The 15,664-nt window shown below is 27.6% G+C and overlaps 3 protein-coding genes across 3 annotated transcripts; 1 reads left to right on the forward strand and 2 right to left on the reverse strand.

Annotated features, from left to right (window-relative positions):
* Window positions 1-10,517: 10,517 nt before the first annotated feature.
* Window positions 10,518-11,280, forward strand: LOC122854915 (chymotrypsin inhibitor-like). Its single transcript, XM_044155952.1, has 3 exons — window positions 10,518-10,638; window positions 10,766-10,872; window positions 10,964-11,280. The coding sequence occupies exons 1-3, from the start codon at window positions 10,587-10,589 to the stop codon at window positions 11,048-11,050; spliced, it is 246 nt and encodes an 81-aa protein (XP_044011887.1). The 5' UTR covers window positions 10,518-10,586; the 3' UTR covers window positions 11,051-11,280.
* LOC122854914 (chymotrypsin-2-like) lies at window positions 11,022-12,763 on the reverse strand. The gene is made up of 5 exons (XM_044155951.1): window positions 12,540-12,763; window positions 12,312-12,435; window positions 12,043-12,232; window positions 11,559-11,810; window positions 11,022-11,485 (listed from the first exon to the last, which is right to left on the reverse strand). The coding sequence occupies exons 1-5, from the start codon at window positions 12,601-12,603 to the stop codon at window positions 11,348-11,350; spliced, it is 768 nt and encodes a 255-aa protein (XP_044011886.1). The 5' UTR covers window positions 12,604-12,763; the 3' UTR covers window positions 11,022-11,347.
* An 854-nt stretch (window positions 12,764-13,617) lies between these two features.
* LOC122854916 (chitotriosidase-1-like) lies at window positions 13,618-15,162 on the reverse strand. Its single transcript, XM_044155953.1, has 4 exons — window positions 14,984-15,162; window positions 14,283-14,914; window positions 13,915-14,207; window positions 13,618-13,820 (listed from the first exon to the last, which is right to left on the reverse strand). The coding sequence occupies exons 1-4, from the start codon at window positions 15,051-15,053 to the stop codon at window positions 13,679-13,681; spliced, it is 1,137 nt and encodes a 378-aa protein (XP_044011888.1). The 5' UTR covers window positions 15,054-15,162; the 3' UTR covers window positions 13,618-13,678.
* Between the last annotated feature and the right edge of the window lie 502 nt (window positions 15,163-15,664).

A 15,664-nucleotide genomic window follows, 5' to 3' on the forward strand; every position in this document is an offset into this window, starting at 1 on the left:
TCTTTTTCCAACTTTGTTAATTTTTTTAGATCATTAGCATCAACAATTTTTTCATCTTCAGAAATCATTTCATTTATTTCAAGGTGAGATTCATAGAATTTTTTTTGAATTTTTTCAAGATCATAAGTACTGTCTTTTTTCATGAATTTTTCAAATTCTTTTTCTACTAAATACAATTTTTTATCAAGAATTTTTCCTTTATTTTTCAAATGTTCTGATATTTTTGGTATATATTTACTCACACTTGCAGGCAATTTAGTTATTGGCATCATAGCGTTAATTTCTGGTAATAAACTTGTGGCATTTGTATTTCTTATACCAGCAATAGAATCCATTACAGCACCAACTGGACCAAGAATAGCTAAGCTTGAACCGACAAACTGTAAAGTACCAAATAATGTTTTCAGGATCAGTTGACCTTCTATCATAGATCTTGATTTATCTAAATTTTTCATTTCATTTTCAACACTTCCTCGTTGAGTAATCAAATTATCAATCATCATGCCAATATTTTCGTCAAGCTTTTCAATATTTTCATCTATAGCTGACTGAAGATGATTTTCAACAAAATCATTTGTTGTTCTTACAGATTCATCTATTCCTCTTCTATATTCTTGTTCATGTTTATTTATATTGACTTCTTTAAGAGCCTTATTATACTCTTTGATATGTTCTTCGACAATAGTAAAATATTCTATAATATCCAGATCAATAGAAGTTCCTTCAAAATTATGATTCAATCTATAGAGCTTGGTTGCTGCTATTGCAAATACATATTGCAACGCTTTTATGTTTTCACCATGTTCTGGTTTTGTTGTAATTTTTTTAAAATATCGAGTCAATTTATTTAATAATGACTCATAAGAAGTTTTCATCAACGATATTTTATCATGGAGATCATAAAACTGATTCTCTGTAGTTAATATTTCATGTATGAATCCTTCTGTTGTATACAGATCACTCAAAAGAATCGAATTATCATTGATTGGGGAATTATTTGATGAACAATTCTCATGCATAGATTGATATTTGGATATAAAATTAGAGATTTTTCTCAAACTTTTTAACTTGGATTGATCAAGTTTGATATTTTGCCAATATTCTAAATTATATATACTTGAAGAATAAACTTTTTGTAAAAAAAAATTAAAGTTCGTATCTTGTACTGTTTTACCACTATCATTTTTAGAAATCATATTATTTATTTCATTTGGACTAAAATTATTTAGTATATTGCATTCCAGCAAGCTTTCATTTAAATGAATTAACGAACGATACCACTTGCTTGAATCATCAAAATAAGATATAACACGATTTATTTCAGCTGTGCATTTCCAAGAATATCTGTCAGGAGATTGATTGTTTAGAGTTTGTAAGAAATTTAACTGATTGATCAATTTTGATGTGTATTGAAATGTATGGTTTACAGATTTAATATTTGTGTTTGTAAAATTGAAATGTTGAACAGTTTCTTGAATTTGATTAATGCATTTATAAGTTACATTAGGGCCATTTGCTACATCACGTATTTTCATGAGCCCAGAGTATCCTGAATTCATCAATGAAAAAAGTATTTTATTGTTTCGAATGGTTTTTGTCAAATGAGTGTAATTCTTTTGTATTTCATTCATAATATTATACTCAATTGATAAAATGGTATTTTTTATTTGATCTGTTACATCAGATACGTCATTGTGAAAATGATTACTTAGTAACGTTAAATGAATTTTTAAATTTTCAAAGAATATTATTAGTTGGTCTAGACTGAATGAATTCTTAGGTTTATGAATTAATGTATGTAAAAATTCAAGATCTTTTTGTTGAGTTGAAATATTTGATACAATTTCTTGAGACAAATGAACTTCTGAAATCAATGCGCTACTAATAATATACTTTAATATTTCATTGAGAGTGGTTTTACTTTTGATATTTTCGGTAAAATCTGATATGACACTTAGGCCTGTGTTGAGCTTAGTTGAGAATAATTTAGCCTGTGATAAATCAATGTCAACTATACTTTTATCATGATGATTAAAAGAATGTATCTTTTCTTTCATATTTCGTATCAAATCATCATAAAATAGTTGGACATGTTGTACTACAGCTTCTATATGAATCCACATTTGTTGAGTTACTTCGTTGGCCAAGTCATCAATATAGTAGACTGAGTTACTTGATATTGAGGGTTTCACATCTGTTGTATCAATTTTAGTGAATTTAATATTATTATGTATAATAGTTAAAATACTTTTTTTATGATCTTTAACTGTTGGTAAATCAATTAAACGTCCTTCTGTGTCAAACTTTGGCATCAAACCAATTCTAGTATAGTCTTGATTGCCTGGACCACTTGTTGTTAGTAGTATATCAATAAATGATTGTACATTTGGCTCTTGATTCATCTCGCTTAGTGTTTGTCTGACATCTTGCAAAAAAACAACGATGGCACGAATTCTCTGGTAATCTGGTTTATCATCTTTAATTTTTGTTGCTATAAGAGCAATACTTTCTTTGTATTTTGAAATATTATTAATCATATCTGTTGCATGTCTAGCAAGTGTAATAAACTCTTCTCTGTTAGCTCCTGTTATAACTGAATTATAATCCACAACAAATATAAATTTCAAAGCTTTTGCCTTATCTGAAACTGCTTTGATAAAATAAGCTCCAGAAATATCATATTCAGGATGCCTTGTATCACTGAACCCTGGACAATCATACACTGGTGTATTTGTTTCGAGATCAATTTTCAAATCAGGATATTCTGTATGTGATAGAAGAGCGTTATTTCCAATTTTTTTTTCAATATCTTTTATGTAAAAATCACTTGTCGTCTCATTACACTCATTTCTTTTTGCCACTGATAATAAATTAGAGTTGTTGCCAAAAAGATATTGAGCAAGAGTAGTTTTTCCAGCTCCAGAAAGACCTAATAATAGTACTATATTAGGGTCATTAGAATATTTAATATTTGCTGTTTTTTGGTTCAGGCTGTTCATTAAAGAAGAAACAGTATGACTTTCTTTTGCATTTTTTGTTAAGTGGGTCAATGGTTTTTTTCCAGGAATACATCGTGTATCACGTTTATTTCTATTCAAATTATTCATATCAGTACTCTGAAAATTTAAAATTAGAATAATAATTCTTGATAAAACTTATACATACTATATATATAAAAATTTTAAAACACTTACAATATCAATATTGTTATCATGTTTATTAACATGATTTTGATACAACATTCGTATTATAATATTTGCCTGATTATAATCTTTTGTTAATTCTTTTTTTTCGAGCTTCGTAATAGAATCTATGAAGACAAAAAAAAGGTATAATAAAATGCAGTCACAAAGTGATTTGCCTAGTGTCTATTTCGTTATTGTTTTTCAACAATATACATATATTTTTAGGAATTTTCAATTGAATTAATAATAGATTAGATTAATATGAAGACGACATGTATTTTTAAAAGCAATTTATGCATCCGCAATAGCATCCGAGATGGCTAAGGTAAAAAAATCTCATAGATACCACTAAAAACGACAACTAAATGCACATGTAATTCTCATAGATATTATTATTATATTTTATGAGAATTTTAGGTATATATTGGGTCGTTTTTCGTGGTTTTTTATGGTCAAATAATTTTCTAATTTTTTCGCAGGTTTATCTCAACGTATAATTAGAGAACTTATATATCGTAAGCTTTTTAAACGTAATTGTTTATAATAATTTAATAAAATTTACTGAAATTCGTCTAGTAAAGTGTCTTATGATATGAATTGTTTTATTAAATATATGATAAAAAGAACATACTATAAAATTATTATCAAATTTTTAAAAGTTTAATTTGATGTAATTGATAATAAAAAAAAAAAAAGAAAGATTAGATCATTCTCATTCAAGAATTATGGACAAAAATTTAAAAAAAATCAAATAACTATGGTTGTCTGATATATCTAATAAATTATTAGTAATAATTAATAATTAGTAATTATGTAAGTGGTTCAAAATATATGTCCTTGAGTTGTAAATTTAGTAGACAATTTCATATTATAAAAAAAAAAAATAGTATAAAAAATATTTTGTAGATCACTTACCGAGCGCAAATGCACTCAATGAAAACACGAATAAAAGAGCCAAGAATATTGGCTCTTTCATTTTTCTGCAGCCTTTGACAATATGATCCACTCGTTGAGACTTTTACTTTTCTAATAAAGTTTACAACATTTTGAACCTCTATTTAAACCAAAAATCTTATCAGTTGATAACTCATACACTGATGACATTCAATGTATTCAGTATAGTATTATCTGTTGTTTGAAACCATAAAAAATGTATTATTTGTTTGATTCTTCCGTATTTTTTCTATATATTAAAGTGCCCCGACACGACAGAATAGACACAATTTTTTTAAGTAAACAAAAAAAAAACATAAAACGTAAAATATTAAATAAAAACAAAAAAAATTGATATAAGCCCAAATTTACTTAGTGATATAATTTATGTCTATTCCGTCGTGGCTTATAGTATACATTACAATATATATATAGAAAAAAATGCGGAAGAATCAAACTTTGTTTGTCTCAAATAGTATTTCTAGTCTTCTTGTTCTCAAAAAAACAGATAACAATATACTAGATGAAAAAAATGACCTTGTTTAAAAAATATACCCGTGATAAGAGATGTTTAAATAATAAGAGATAAGAAAATTTGTGCTTATATTAATTTTTCCATTTGGGGACACATTTTTTATATAAGCAACAATTTTATATTCAGCTTTTAATTGATATTTGATTGGTATCGACTAGAATCTTCTCATCATTAAAAGAATGTATTACATGTCTAGCTATTTTAGTTAAAATTATCCCCAGAGATAAATGAATAAGGAAGAAAAACAGTTTTAAATAAACACATTTATTTAACGAGTAAATCAGTTTTTAAAAATTAAGTCAGTCAATACCATAATAACATTTATACTCTATAAATATTTATATCTTTTTTTTTAGACAATACCATATTTGAACAAACAATATTTAATATGTAATATAATTTACATATATTTATAGGTACATTTTTTCGATTAATATATATTATTATTTATGAATTATGATTTATAAATTATAATTTATAAAATTATAATAGAAAAAAAATATATATTTAACGAAAATAAAAATCATGACTTAAAAAAATATAACTAACAACCAAATGTTGTTATCAATAGATACGTGGATTAATTAAATAAGCAGAGTAACATTCAACCTTGTCAATCAACGTAAGGTCTTGATATTCCACCGAAAAATTTATTTTATAACTTGTCACATCACAATGCTTAGCAAATAATTTATGTTCAACGTAATACTCCTCTCCAATGATATCATCAAAATATAATTCTCTGTCTTCATAGTTTAAATATTTTCTGTAGTCTAATGTATGAACGATTGAAATACTGTTTATTCGAGATTTTTGGTTGATAAATACTCCAATAACATTGTATTTATCTCTGACATCATCAAGCAAACGTTTATTGAATTCATGATGATGTTTATAATAACCAAGTAATATATTTTTCTTTCCTTGACAAAATTCAATAGTGTAATCCAATAACTTTGAATAAGGTTCTTCGGGAAAGCTAATATCAATATTTTCTGGTACAATTACATCAGTTTTATAATACATTGGATCATAAATATTGTATGTCAATAATAAACGATTACCACTCGTAATTTTTGAAGCTGAAAACTTCATTTTACCATAAAAAAAAACAAACCTTATCTTTGATTTATCCAGGAATTTTTCAACATTGTAATTATCAAGACACAGCTCACCCCCAGTTGTATTTGATGGTAATAACAAGATTAATGTGCCTATTAATCCTAGACTATTTTCATCACAATGTGGAATAATAAAATCACCAGTTTTGTAATAATTAAACTTGCATTGATCAATGTATCCTTCAACATCAATGTGTTTTAGTATTTTTTCAACATCTATATTAATATTAAAATTTTTTGTTTGTTTCAAATCAACAGTATTTATCGTGATGGTCATTTCATCTTCTTGTTGAATGTCAGTGACATCCAAATGACTCTCCAAATATTTATAATCTTCTTCAGTAATGCCCATTGCATCTATGTACTTGCTACCAACTGACAACTTGACTTCATAATTCTGTTCATTTATATCAAGTTCTCCAACATGAATGTTTAATAGATGACACAAATTTTGTACACTATCTGAGTCAAGTTTTTTTTTCACAACAGTATCATCAGTATTGTATTCGTCATCAGAAATATCTTCCTCCTCATCAGAAATATCACCTCTTAATCTTGCTCGATTTATCACACCTTTATAAGATGATCTGTATATTGGATTGATCAAGTATGCAGTGTAGTATTCAATCTCATCTGTTGTGTAATTTTTTTTATCACTTGCCAACTCACAATATTCAGCAAATAATGTATGTTTAACATCATATTCCTTATCAATAAAATCATTGAAATTTCTTTTTAGTTTTTTTGATCTATAAATATTATTTCTATAAACATGTTCTTCATATAATGTATAAACATTTGAAATTTTACTTATTGAAGATTTACGATCAACTGATACTTGAATAACATTATATTTTTCATTGATAGCATTTATCAAGTGTCCAAATATATATTTATGTTTGAAATAACCAAGTAATATATTTACTTTTCCTCGACAATATTCAATTGCATAATTCAATAATTTTGAACAATGTTCTTCGGGAAAATTAATATGAATATTTGCTGGATCATGTTTATTAATTTTGTGATAACAATTTGGATCATAAATATTGTAAGTAAATAATAAACGATTACCACTTGAAACTTTACTGACTAAAAATTCCATATTGCTGTTGAAATAAACAAATCTTATTTTTGATTTATCCATGTTTTCTTCAACATTGTAATCACCAAAACACAGATCACCTCCAGTATAATTTGATGGTGGTAACAAGACTAATGTGCCTATTAATCCTGGACTATTTTTATTACAAAGTGGAATAATAAAATCACCAGTTTTGTAATAGTTCAATTTATATTCAATTATTCCATCAACATTTAATTTAGCAAGTATTGACTTAATATCAAAATCGATATCAAAATTTTCAATGTATTTCAATCTATGAAAATTACTAGCTAAATATTCGAAATCATCTTGAGTAATGTTCATAATATTAATATTTCGATTACCAACTGTTAAATTAGTTTGATCAGGTTTATAAAGTTCAATTGTTCCAGAATGAATGTCTAGAAAATTATACAAACTTTGTAGACTATTTGAGTCAAGTGGTTTTTTAATCACAGTATTATCAGTGTCACAGCTTTCATTGACTTGATGCTCATATAAAATTTCACCTCTTTGTTTTGCTCGATCTATCAAATCTAAATTACATCCATATGTTGGATTGATCAAATAAGCAGTGTAATATTTAACCTCGTGTTGTGTGTTGACTATTGAACATTCTGAATAATCATAGTCTTGATAATCTTCGTATTGACTTGATGATTCATCTGTGGTGTCTAGAGTTATTTTATTACTTGCCAAATCACAGTGATCAGCAAATAGCGTATAATGTACTTTGTATTTTTTTTTAACAAGAATATTGAAATCAATGTCTTGGCTTGTATAATCATGGTTACTAATGTATTCTTTGATACAATTTTCATCGTAAAATGTATAAACACTTGAAATTTTACTTATTGGAAATTTTTTAGCAACTGAGACTTTTAGAACACAATATGTTTCTCTGATGTCATTGATCAATCTTTTAGATACATTCTTATTTTTTAAATAACCAAGTAGTATATTTTTCTTGCCACGACATTCATCTATTGTATAATTCAATAGTACAGAATATGGTGTTTCTTTAAAGTCAATACAAGTGTTAATATCTGCTGGTACTGCTGTACTTTTTTGATAATTTAAATTATAAATATTGTAAATTAATGACAAGCATCTACCACTCAAGACTTGGCTTACAAGATAATCCAAATCATTATTGAAATAAATGAATCTCAGTTTTGATTTATCCATGTTTTTTTCAATATTGTATTCATTAAACCATAGTTCACCTCCTTCACATTCTGATGGTAATAATAAAATTAATGTACCTATTAATCTTTCATCATATTTTTCAGTGTAAATAAAAGAATCGTTAGAATTATAAAACATCAATATTTTACTATTCATATCATCATGTGGAAATGAAAAACCACCAGCTCGATAGATAGCCTTGTGTTCACTAATGTGTCCTTCAATATTTATTGTTTTCAGTATTGATTTGATATTTAAATTAGTCTTAAAATTTTTTGTGCATTTTATTTCAAGATCATTTTTGTCAATAAGTTTTATATCGTCATAACCAAAATAAGTGATATCCATATGATTGTCCAAGTATTTATAATCATCTTCAGTTATGTTCATTGCGTCTATACTTCTATTGCCAACTGATATTGTAAGCTTTTCATTTTCATCAAGATCAAGTGTTCCATGATGAATGCTTAACAGAGGCCACCAATTATCCACACCCGGTTCAAGTTTTATTTTCTTAACTGAAATAAATAAAATATTAAAACAAAATCAATTCAATGTTATTAACAAGGTTTATTTAATGTTTTAAAATATATTACATGGAGGTTCTTCACTTGTTCCTGCCATTTTTGTCAACAATCAGGTAGACAGCAGCTGAAAATTAAAACAAAACAAATGAAAATCAAGTTGATTTTTAAGTTGATTTTATTAATTTTAAATGGAAATTAAATAATAGTTTTTTTTTTTGTCAATGTTGACAGAAAATGAGAAAACTATGTTAATAATTCATTACCTTGCCTAACCTCATGAACAATAGATGCTGTCACCTTGAATTAATTATTTAAACAATGTAGACATGTAGTAAAATAATTGTTAATTATTCAAATTAATAGTATTATCAAAAACTTATATTAATTTGATAAATCGAATAATATTTTTATTGTTATTTACTGGGGTTTTATTTTTAGTTTTCTTGAAATAACAAAGCACTGTTTATTATGTAAATGACGTGTTTATGTCAGTTTATGTCATATGATATAGGTATGACGTCCCATGACGTCACGTTTATGCATGTCAGATCAAGTCAGATAAATACGTGATATTACCTATCATATTAGGAATGTTAGCGGGCTTTTATTTACCGTTTTACCATGTCTCTTCGGGTTCCCTTTTCTATTTTTTCTATTTTTTTATCTGGAAAAATAATTAGATAATGTGGTTATTTTTAAATCCAATAGTATTTTTATTTTTTGTACCCTTACACTGAGTTTTTGAATAATTAATTTTTTTTTTCTTTCATATAAATATTTAATGAATTTCGAATTTTTTAAAATAAGTTTTTTAATTAAATATAAGCACAAATAAATAATGGAAATTTAAAAAATTTAAAGACATATTAATAATATAGGGTTACCATATGCCGAATTCTATCAGGACATGTCCTGATTTGGCATTTTTTTTTTTTTTTTGTAATAGAGTATTTTCGATGATAAACGCACAGTCAATGAATCGAGTGGAAGAAACGGAATTTCTTGTAAAAAATATAAACACTAAATAATTGTATTATATAATTTTGAAAATTCATGTATTGATTTTTGTTAAATATTTTAAAAAATTAGAAAATGAAAGTATACTGAAAAAATTTAGTTCTGCTAAAAAGTCACGGGACTGAATAAAAATCGATAATAATAAATAAATATTTAATATGAACATTATTTATAACTATTAAAAAAGAAATACTTAATTCCGTGTTAAATTTTTTTTTATTTAAGGGGGGGGGGGGCTGGACACAATGTCCTGATTTGGCGTTCGATACATGTGGTAACCCTACATATTAAACATATATAGGTATATATTTATTTCTATAAGGTACTTTGAAATACCCTTGGAATTTTGAACGGACATATATAAACGACTATTTTATAAACGTACTCTAAAAATTAAAAAAGAAACGAGACACATGTAATGTGTTCAAACTCTCGTGATGTCTGGACAACAGATCGAAATTTCATAAAACCCTAATTACTAAACACGTTACAAGTAAATCTTTCAACTATGTAATTATAGCTTTCAAGGACTTTTTCTAAACTTATCAACTAAAATATTTTAAAAATTTTAATTACATTTTAATCATCAATCAGCATTATTCGTGATTCATCAGTCTTGTCATTCCTGTTACATTCATTAATCTATAAATTTGATATTTTGAATGATTTTAAAATAATTAATTATTCAAAGATAAGCAATTCATTGTCAAGTGCAAATATTATCGACGACCAACTGAGCCTTATCACTTGTTCCAGACTTGGCGTAAAAGCCACTTGTTCAAACGAATACTTATAATTAATAATATTGAGTCATATTAAAAAAAGATGTAAAAATAAAATAACAATAATATGTATTTATTTATTTTTTATTAATCTATTATCAATAGTAGTGATAAGAATTTTTTTTTTTCTTATAAATGCAGCTGTTTTTGCAGAAAGAATTCAGAACTTTTTCTTCTCTGAAGATAATAAAAAATGGCAAAATTATTTGTGGCGATATTATTAGCTTGCATTCTTGCATGCACTCGTAAGTATTACGTTGGTTTTTTATTTTTTTTAATTTAAAATATTGATTTTTATTTTTACATCAGATTATGAGTTTTAATATAATTTATTATACATCAGATTATGAGTTTTAATATAATTTATTATAGTTGCGGATGACGGTTGCGGTTCCAATGCAAGTTTAAATGACTGTGGTGCATCATGTCAACCAACTTGTGAAACTCCTAAACCAAACACAAAACTTTGTTCAAGACTGGTGAGTTCCACAAAAATTATATATACAATTACGCTAATCAATATACTGATAAATAAAATTTACTATCGACTTTATTATTTTTTTTTCTTAGCAATGTACCGAAGCAACTAGAGGATGTCGTTGCGATGATGGCTTTTACGCAAAGGATGGAAGTTGTGTACCTCTCGATCAGTGTTAACACTAGAAATATTTTTGATATCAGCATATGATTTTCAAAATTGAAAAAAAGATATATTCCAAATATGTCAAACTTAGTAAAATTCAAATAAAAAAAGAAAATTGAAAAAAAAAAGTGTATAAATCTAGGAGATATGTTTTACTTAAAGAAGTTATTATATTTCTATTTCCTAAAATTTACGACAAAATTTAAGCACACAATAAATCAATAAAACAAATTTCGATTGAATATTATAGTCAATATTTATCTTCTTAATATTTCGAAAGAATAAAGCCAATATTTATTTTTTCATTTTCTTTACATTGCATTTCTAATAAAATCAAGATAATGATAAACTCTTGTGTATAAATCTGGATAACCAATTCCACAGCTTACAGAAAATGAAACAATTCCAACAACTTCATCATTGTATACAAGTGGACTTCCACTGTCACCCTAAATTTGCATCCATTTATTTTTTATTATTTCTTACTGATAATCAAAATTTAAACAGATTATTTATGCTTACATTGCAAAAACCAGTTCCTTTACCATCGTAGCCGCAAACTTGAGTGTCTAACATATTTGAATTTTTCTTATCATTACACTCTTTATTTTTGAGAATTGTGACATTACGTTTTTGAAGAACACTTGGTTCAACAAGATCAGTAGATGACAGTTGTCCCCATCCAGTTAAAACAGCTTTGACATTGCCAGGCGTATCTTCTTTTGGCAATAAAATCGATGATTGTCGTTGGTCGAAAATAATCTTTTCTCTTACCTTGAAAATAAAATTATAATATACACATATGAATATACCATGGTCAAAATTTTTCTCAAATTTCTCCGGATTTTGTCTGTATTACTCCGTAAATCTTCGAGAAATCTAAACTACAGTAAAAACAAGAGAGAAAATCTGAAGAAATATAATTCTTTACATGGTATCAAATATCAATATTAAATTGTTAATTATTGGCTAAAAAAAAAAACAGTTAATCAAGTTAATTATTTACAGTTACAACGGCAATATCATCACGCCATCTCGCTTCAGAACCCCTCGTAAAATTTGAATGAACTGTGACCTTGAAAACATTGTGTACTTGGCCGTATCGTTTTTCTACTGCACCAGAAACAACTGTTAAATTTCTTGTGTATGGTGGATCAGCTCTCCCAACAAAGCAATGAGCTGCTGTGAGAATATGTCTAACAAAAAAAAAAAAAAAAAATGAATTGGCAAAACAATTAATTAAAGTTAATGATTATTTATAGAGGTTTTTTTTACCTAGAGCTTATTATAGCACCACCGCAAAAATGTATTCCATCTCTTCTCAATGATACCATGTACGGAAATTCACGATCCGATGCATTTTCACTGTTTATACGTTTTGATTGGAATTTACCATGACCTCGAAAAAAAAGGATTCTGATTACAACCTTATAATATAAACGTATGATTTCTCATTCAATATAAATAAAAATCTATTTCCAAAATAAACTTTTTAAGTTCAACCTTCAACGAAAAAAATAATTACTGCAAAAGCAATGATATTAAGGACCACATTTGTATTGATCATTTTTCGACACTATGCACTTTGTTAAACTTAAATAAATAATAATATTAATTTATCTCATATGTATGATTATATGCGTATACGCACACATGCAGTACTCGATTGCAGAGCTGAAAATACTTCTGTAGAGAATTTTTCTTACTGTCATATTTGTGTCATATTATGTGAAATATTATTGATAACTTGCGAAATTATTTAAAGTCTTATAACTGAATATTTATTTCTATATACGTCAATCATATTATTTCCGTATCAAATGTCAACACTGAAAGTCAAAAGTCAATGAAATAAACTTACTCTATATTTTATCAAGTTAAAAATATAATTAATGCATCTTAATAGTATATTTCGTTACAAGTGCCCACTCAGAGAGTGTGCTCTCAACGAATTTGGAGGGGCAAGCACGAGCCTTGGCGAGATCGATCCCCGCAAAATCCGGAGTTTTAGTTTAGTTTAGGTTGAATTTTCTAAGATAAAAATATTGTTAATAACGATTGATAAAAAAAATAATTGAAAAAAGCAAATATATTTTTTTTTTTAAATCAAAATTTTTTTAAAACAAAATTCGGATCCGGTTTAAATAGAAATTCGGATCCAGTTTAAGTATAAAATCGGATCCGATTTGGATGTAAAATCGGATCCGATTTAAATGTAATTTCGGATACATAATTTGGTATCCGATTTAGCCACGGTGTCCTTATTGTAACCGGATCCGGATCACCGGATCCGATTCGGAGCCTAGCCGGCGTTACATTTTCAGTCCGAATTGGATCCGGCCAGCCTGATCCGATTCGGATATGTAATCAGGTAAACCGGATCCGACCTGGATCCGAATCGGACTGAAATTTCCACTCGGGGTGTTAAGAGACAATTTTATGCAAGTTATAATATTGACTTATTTCCAAATTAATAAATTTATAGGTCTACACATTTTTCAATAGTGCTTTGTCTGTAATATATGAAGCGCATGATGTAAGAATTAAATTTAAAAAAAAAAATAACAACATAACAACAAAATAATATTTAGGTAATATATTTATTACCGTAATAACGTGAAATAAAGCTATCAAATTATTATTTAATTATTGATTGTATTCAGTGCGTGCAAAAGTGGATATTGATCACCACAAATACCATGAAAATCATCATCATTTATTGCCCAAACCATCACGCCAGCAAGTTGCTGATCTTTAGCATATTGAACTTTTTCACTCACAGACCTATTTTTAATTTCAAAAACATTTTTTTTTTAATTATCATTTACAAGTGAACCATATTTACATACTTTTAATTTAATTTTTAAATTATACGTACTGTACGTTCTCAAAACCGATCCATTGATCACCCTGGAATGCGTATGGAACTCTTCTTTGTTCATCATACCGAACTGTCCAGCCACCAGCATTAATTTTTGAGCAAACTTCAGAGTAAGACAGTGATCCAGGATTTGCTGATAATGGTCCAGGTGAACCTGGTCCAGATACAGGTGCACCAACGCCATTATCATTTGGATTAGTAAGTGTCCAAGTTTTAGCGTAGAATGGTACACCAAGATTAATTTTTTCAGCTTGACAGCCGTTGTTAATCCAAAACCGCACACCAGCATTCTAAGACATTTTTTTATACTGATTAAACCGATTAAACATATTTATTGCTTCTAAATCTTTATTCAAATTACTTACGACAGTGTCTGTGTCATCTTTTCCAGGTCCATATAAACCAGCTTGCATGCCAGTTACAGGGTCTCCTACATTATGAAGATCATAAGCCATTAAATTAATCAAATCTAGATTGTTGCAAACTCCAGCAATATCGTATGAAGGCCTGGCAGACCATTCAGACGATGGAACAGCAGCCGTCAATAGATATTGACCAGAAAATCTAGCTTTGCATTCTCTCACTAAGTTGGTATAGTTTGGAACATCTTGGGGACTTGCACCGTTACCTTGAGCTGGATATTCCCAGTCAAGATCAAGACCATCGAGATTAAAGTTTTTCATCAAACTAATAGCATTCTCGATAAACTGTCCACGAGATTCTGGTGATGAAGCTATTCTTGAAAATCTCTCTGATCCTTCTGCACCTCCTCCAACTGCCACCAAAGTCTTGAGATTTGGATTTATATTTTTTAGAGCTCGGAGTTTATCGAAACCATCTACTCCTCTGTCTGGTAATTTTATATTATTATTATCACCTAAACCAACGAAGGCGTATATCACGTGAGTGCAAAGATTTGCATCAACGTTGTCAATGTCAAATCTTCCGGGTTCTGGGCGACCAATAGTCCAATCGGCAACGTAACAGACGACATTTTCTATTAAAAAAAAAAAATGAAAAAATAATTTTTTAGATAAATATGTGAATGATTTGATTCCTGACTTACTTGCATGAGTTGTCACAACACTTGCTTCTAAAACGACAGCCAACAGAAATATTATTCCTCGCATTTTCATGATATTATGATCAATCGTCAGTTTATTGAATTATTGAAATGAATCGAAATGTTTATCGAGCAATCATTTACTTTCGAAATTCATTCAATGATCAAACAATCATATCTGAAATTTATATATAACAGTGAGTTTTATCATTTTTTTTTATGTCGTCATACATAAATCAACATATCTGTCATTATTCTTATACTGATATGGAAATATTCTGTTGTCAAATAGTGATATCAGTTTCCTCATGATAAAAAGAGTTAATTACATGTAATTTACAAATATTGTGTTATGCCAAGCTATTTATTTATTTTCCTCATGTATTTTATCTCTGTTTTTATTTTCGATAACGCTCGTCTGCACTCATCAATGACTTACAATTAAAATGTTTTTTTATAAAGCGATACGATGTATGCACACGTTGTATGCTTCAGAATGAGGACAAGCTAACAGTTTTTTTGATCCAATATCCATATGGTGCTTTATTAAATCATTTGCTCTCTTGGCGTATTATTTTTTTAATCGAATCGTTTTTATATATTAAAATAGTTAAAACTTTTCATCATTTATACATGTTGTGAATGGAGGCTTCAATAGTGTAAAGCGTACGTTTGCAAAAGGTG

This window comes from Aphidius gifuensis, linkage group LG4 (genome assembly GCF_014905175.1).
Source record: "Aphidius gifuensis isolate YNYX2018 linkage group LG4, ASM1490517v1, whole genome shotgun sequence".
NCBI classification, from domain to species: Eukaryota; Metazoa; Arthropoda; class Insecta; order Hymenoptera; family Braconidae; genus Aphidius; species Aphidius gifuensis.

Coding starts and splice junctions, on each gene's coding strand:
- LOC122854915 (XM_044155952.1), top strand. CDS start 10,587: ATGGCAAAATTATTTGTGGCGATATTATTAGCTTGCATTCTTGCATGC. Junction 10,639..10,765: donor TTGCATTCTTGCATGCACTC/GTAAGTATTACG, acceptor AATTTATTATAG/TTGCGGATGACGGTTGCGGT. Junction 10,873..10,963: donor CAAAACTTTGTTCAAGACTG/GTGAGTTCCACA, acceptor TTTTTTTCTTAG/CAATGTACCGAAGCAACTAG.
- LOC122854914 (XM_044155951.1), bottom strand. CDS start 12,603: ATGATCAATACAAATGTGGTCCTTAATATCATTGCTTTTGCAGTAATT. Junction 12,436..12,539: donor AATTATTTTTTTCGTTGAAG/GTTGAACTTAAA, acceptor TTTTTTTTCGAG/GTCATGGTAAATTCCAATCA. Junction 11,486..11,558: donor AAGGAACTGGTTTTTGCAAT/GTAAGCATAAAT, acceptor ATGCAAATTTAG/GGTGACAGTGGAAGTCCACT.
- LOC122854916 (XM_044155953.1), bottom strand. CDS start 15,053: ATGAAAATGCGAGGAATAATATTTCTGTTGGCTGTCGTTTTAGAAGCA. Junction 14,915..14,983: donor TGTTGTGACAACTCATGCAA/GTAAGTCAGGAA, acceptor TTTTTTTAATAG/AAAATGTCGTCTGTTACGTT. Junction 14,208..14,282: donor AAGATGACACAGACACTGTC/GTAAGTAATTTG, acceptor AAAATGTCTTAG/AATGCTGGTGTGCGGTTTTG.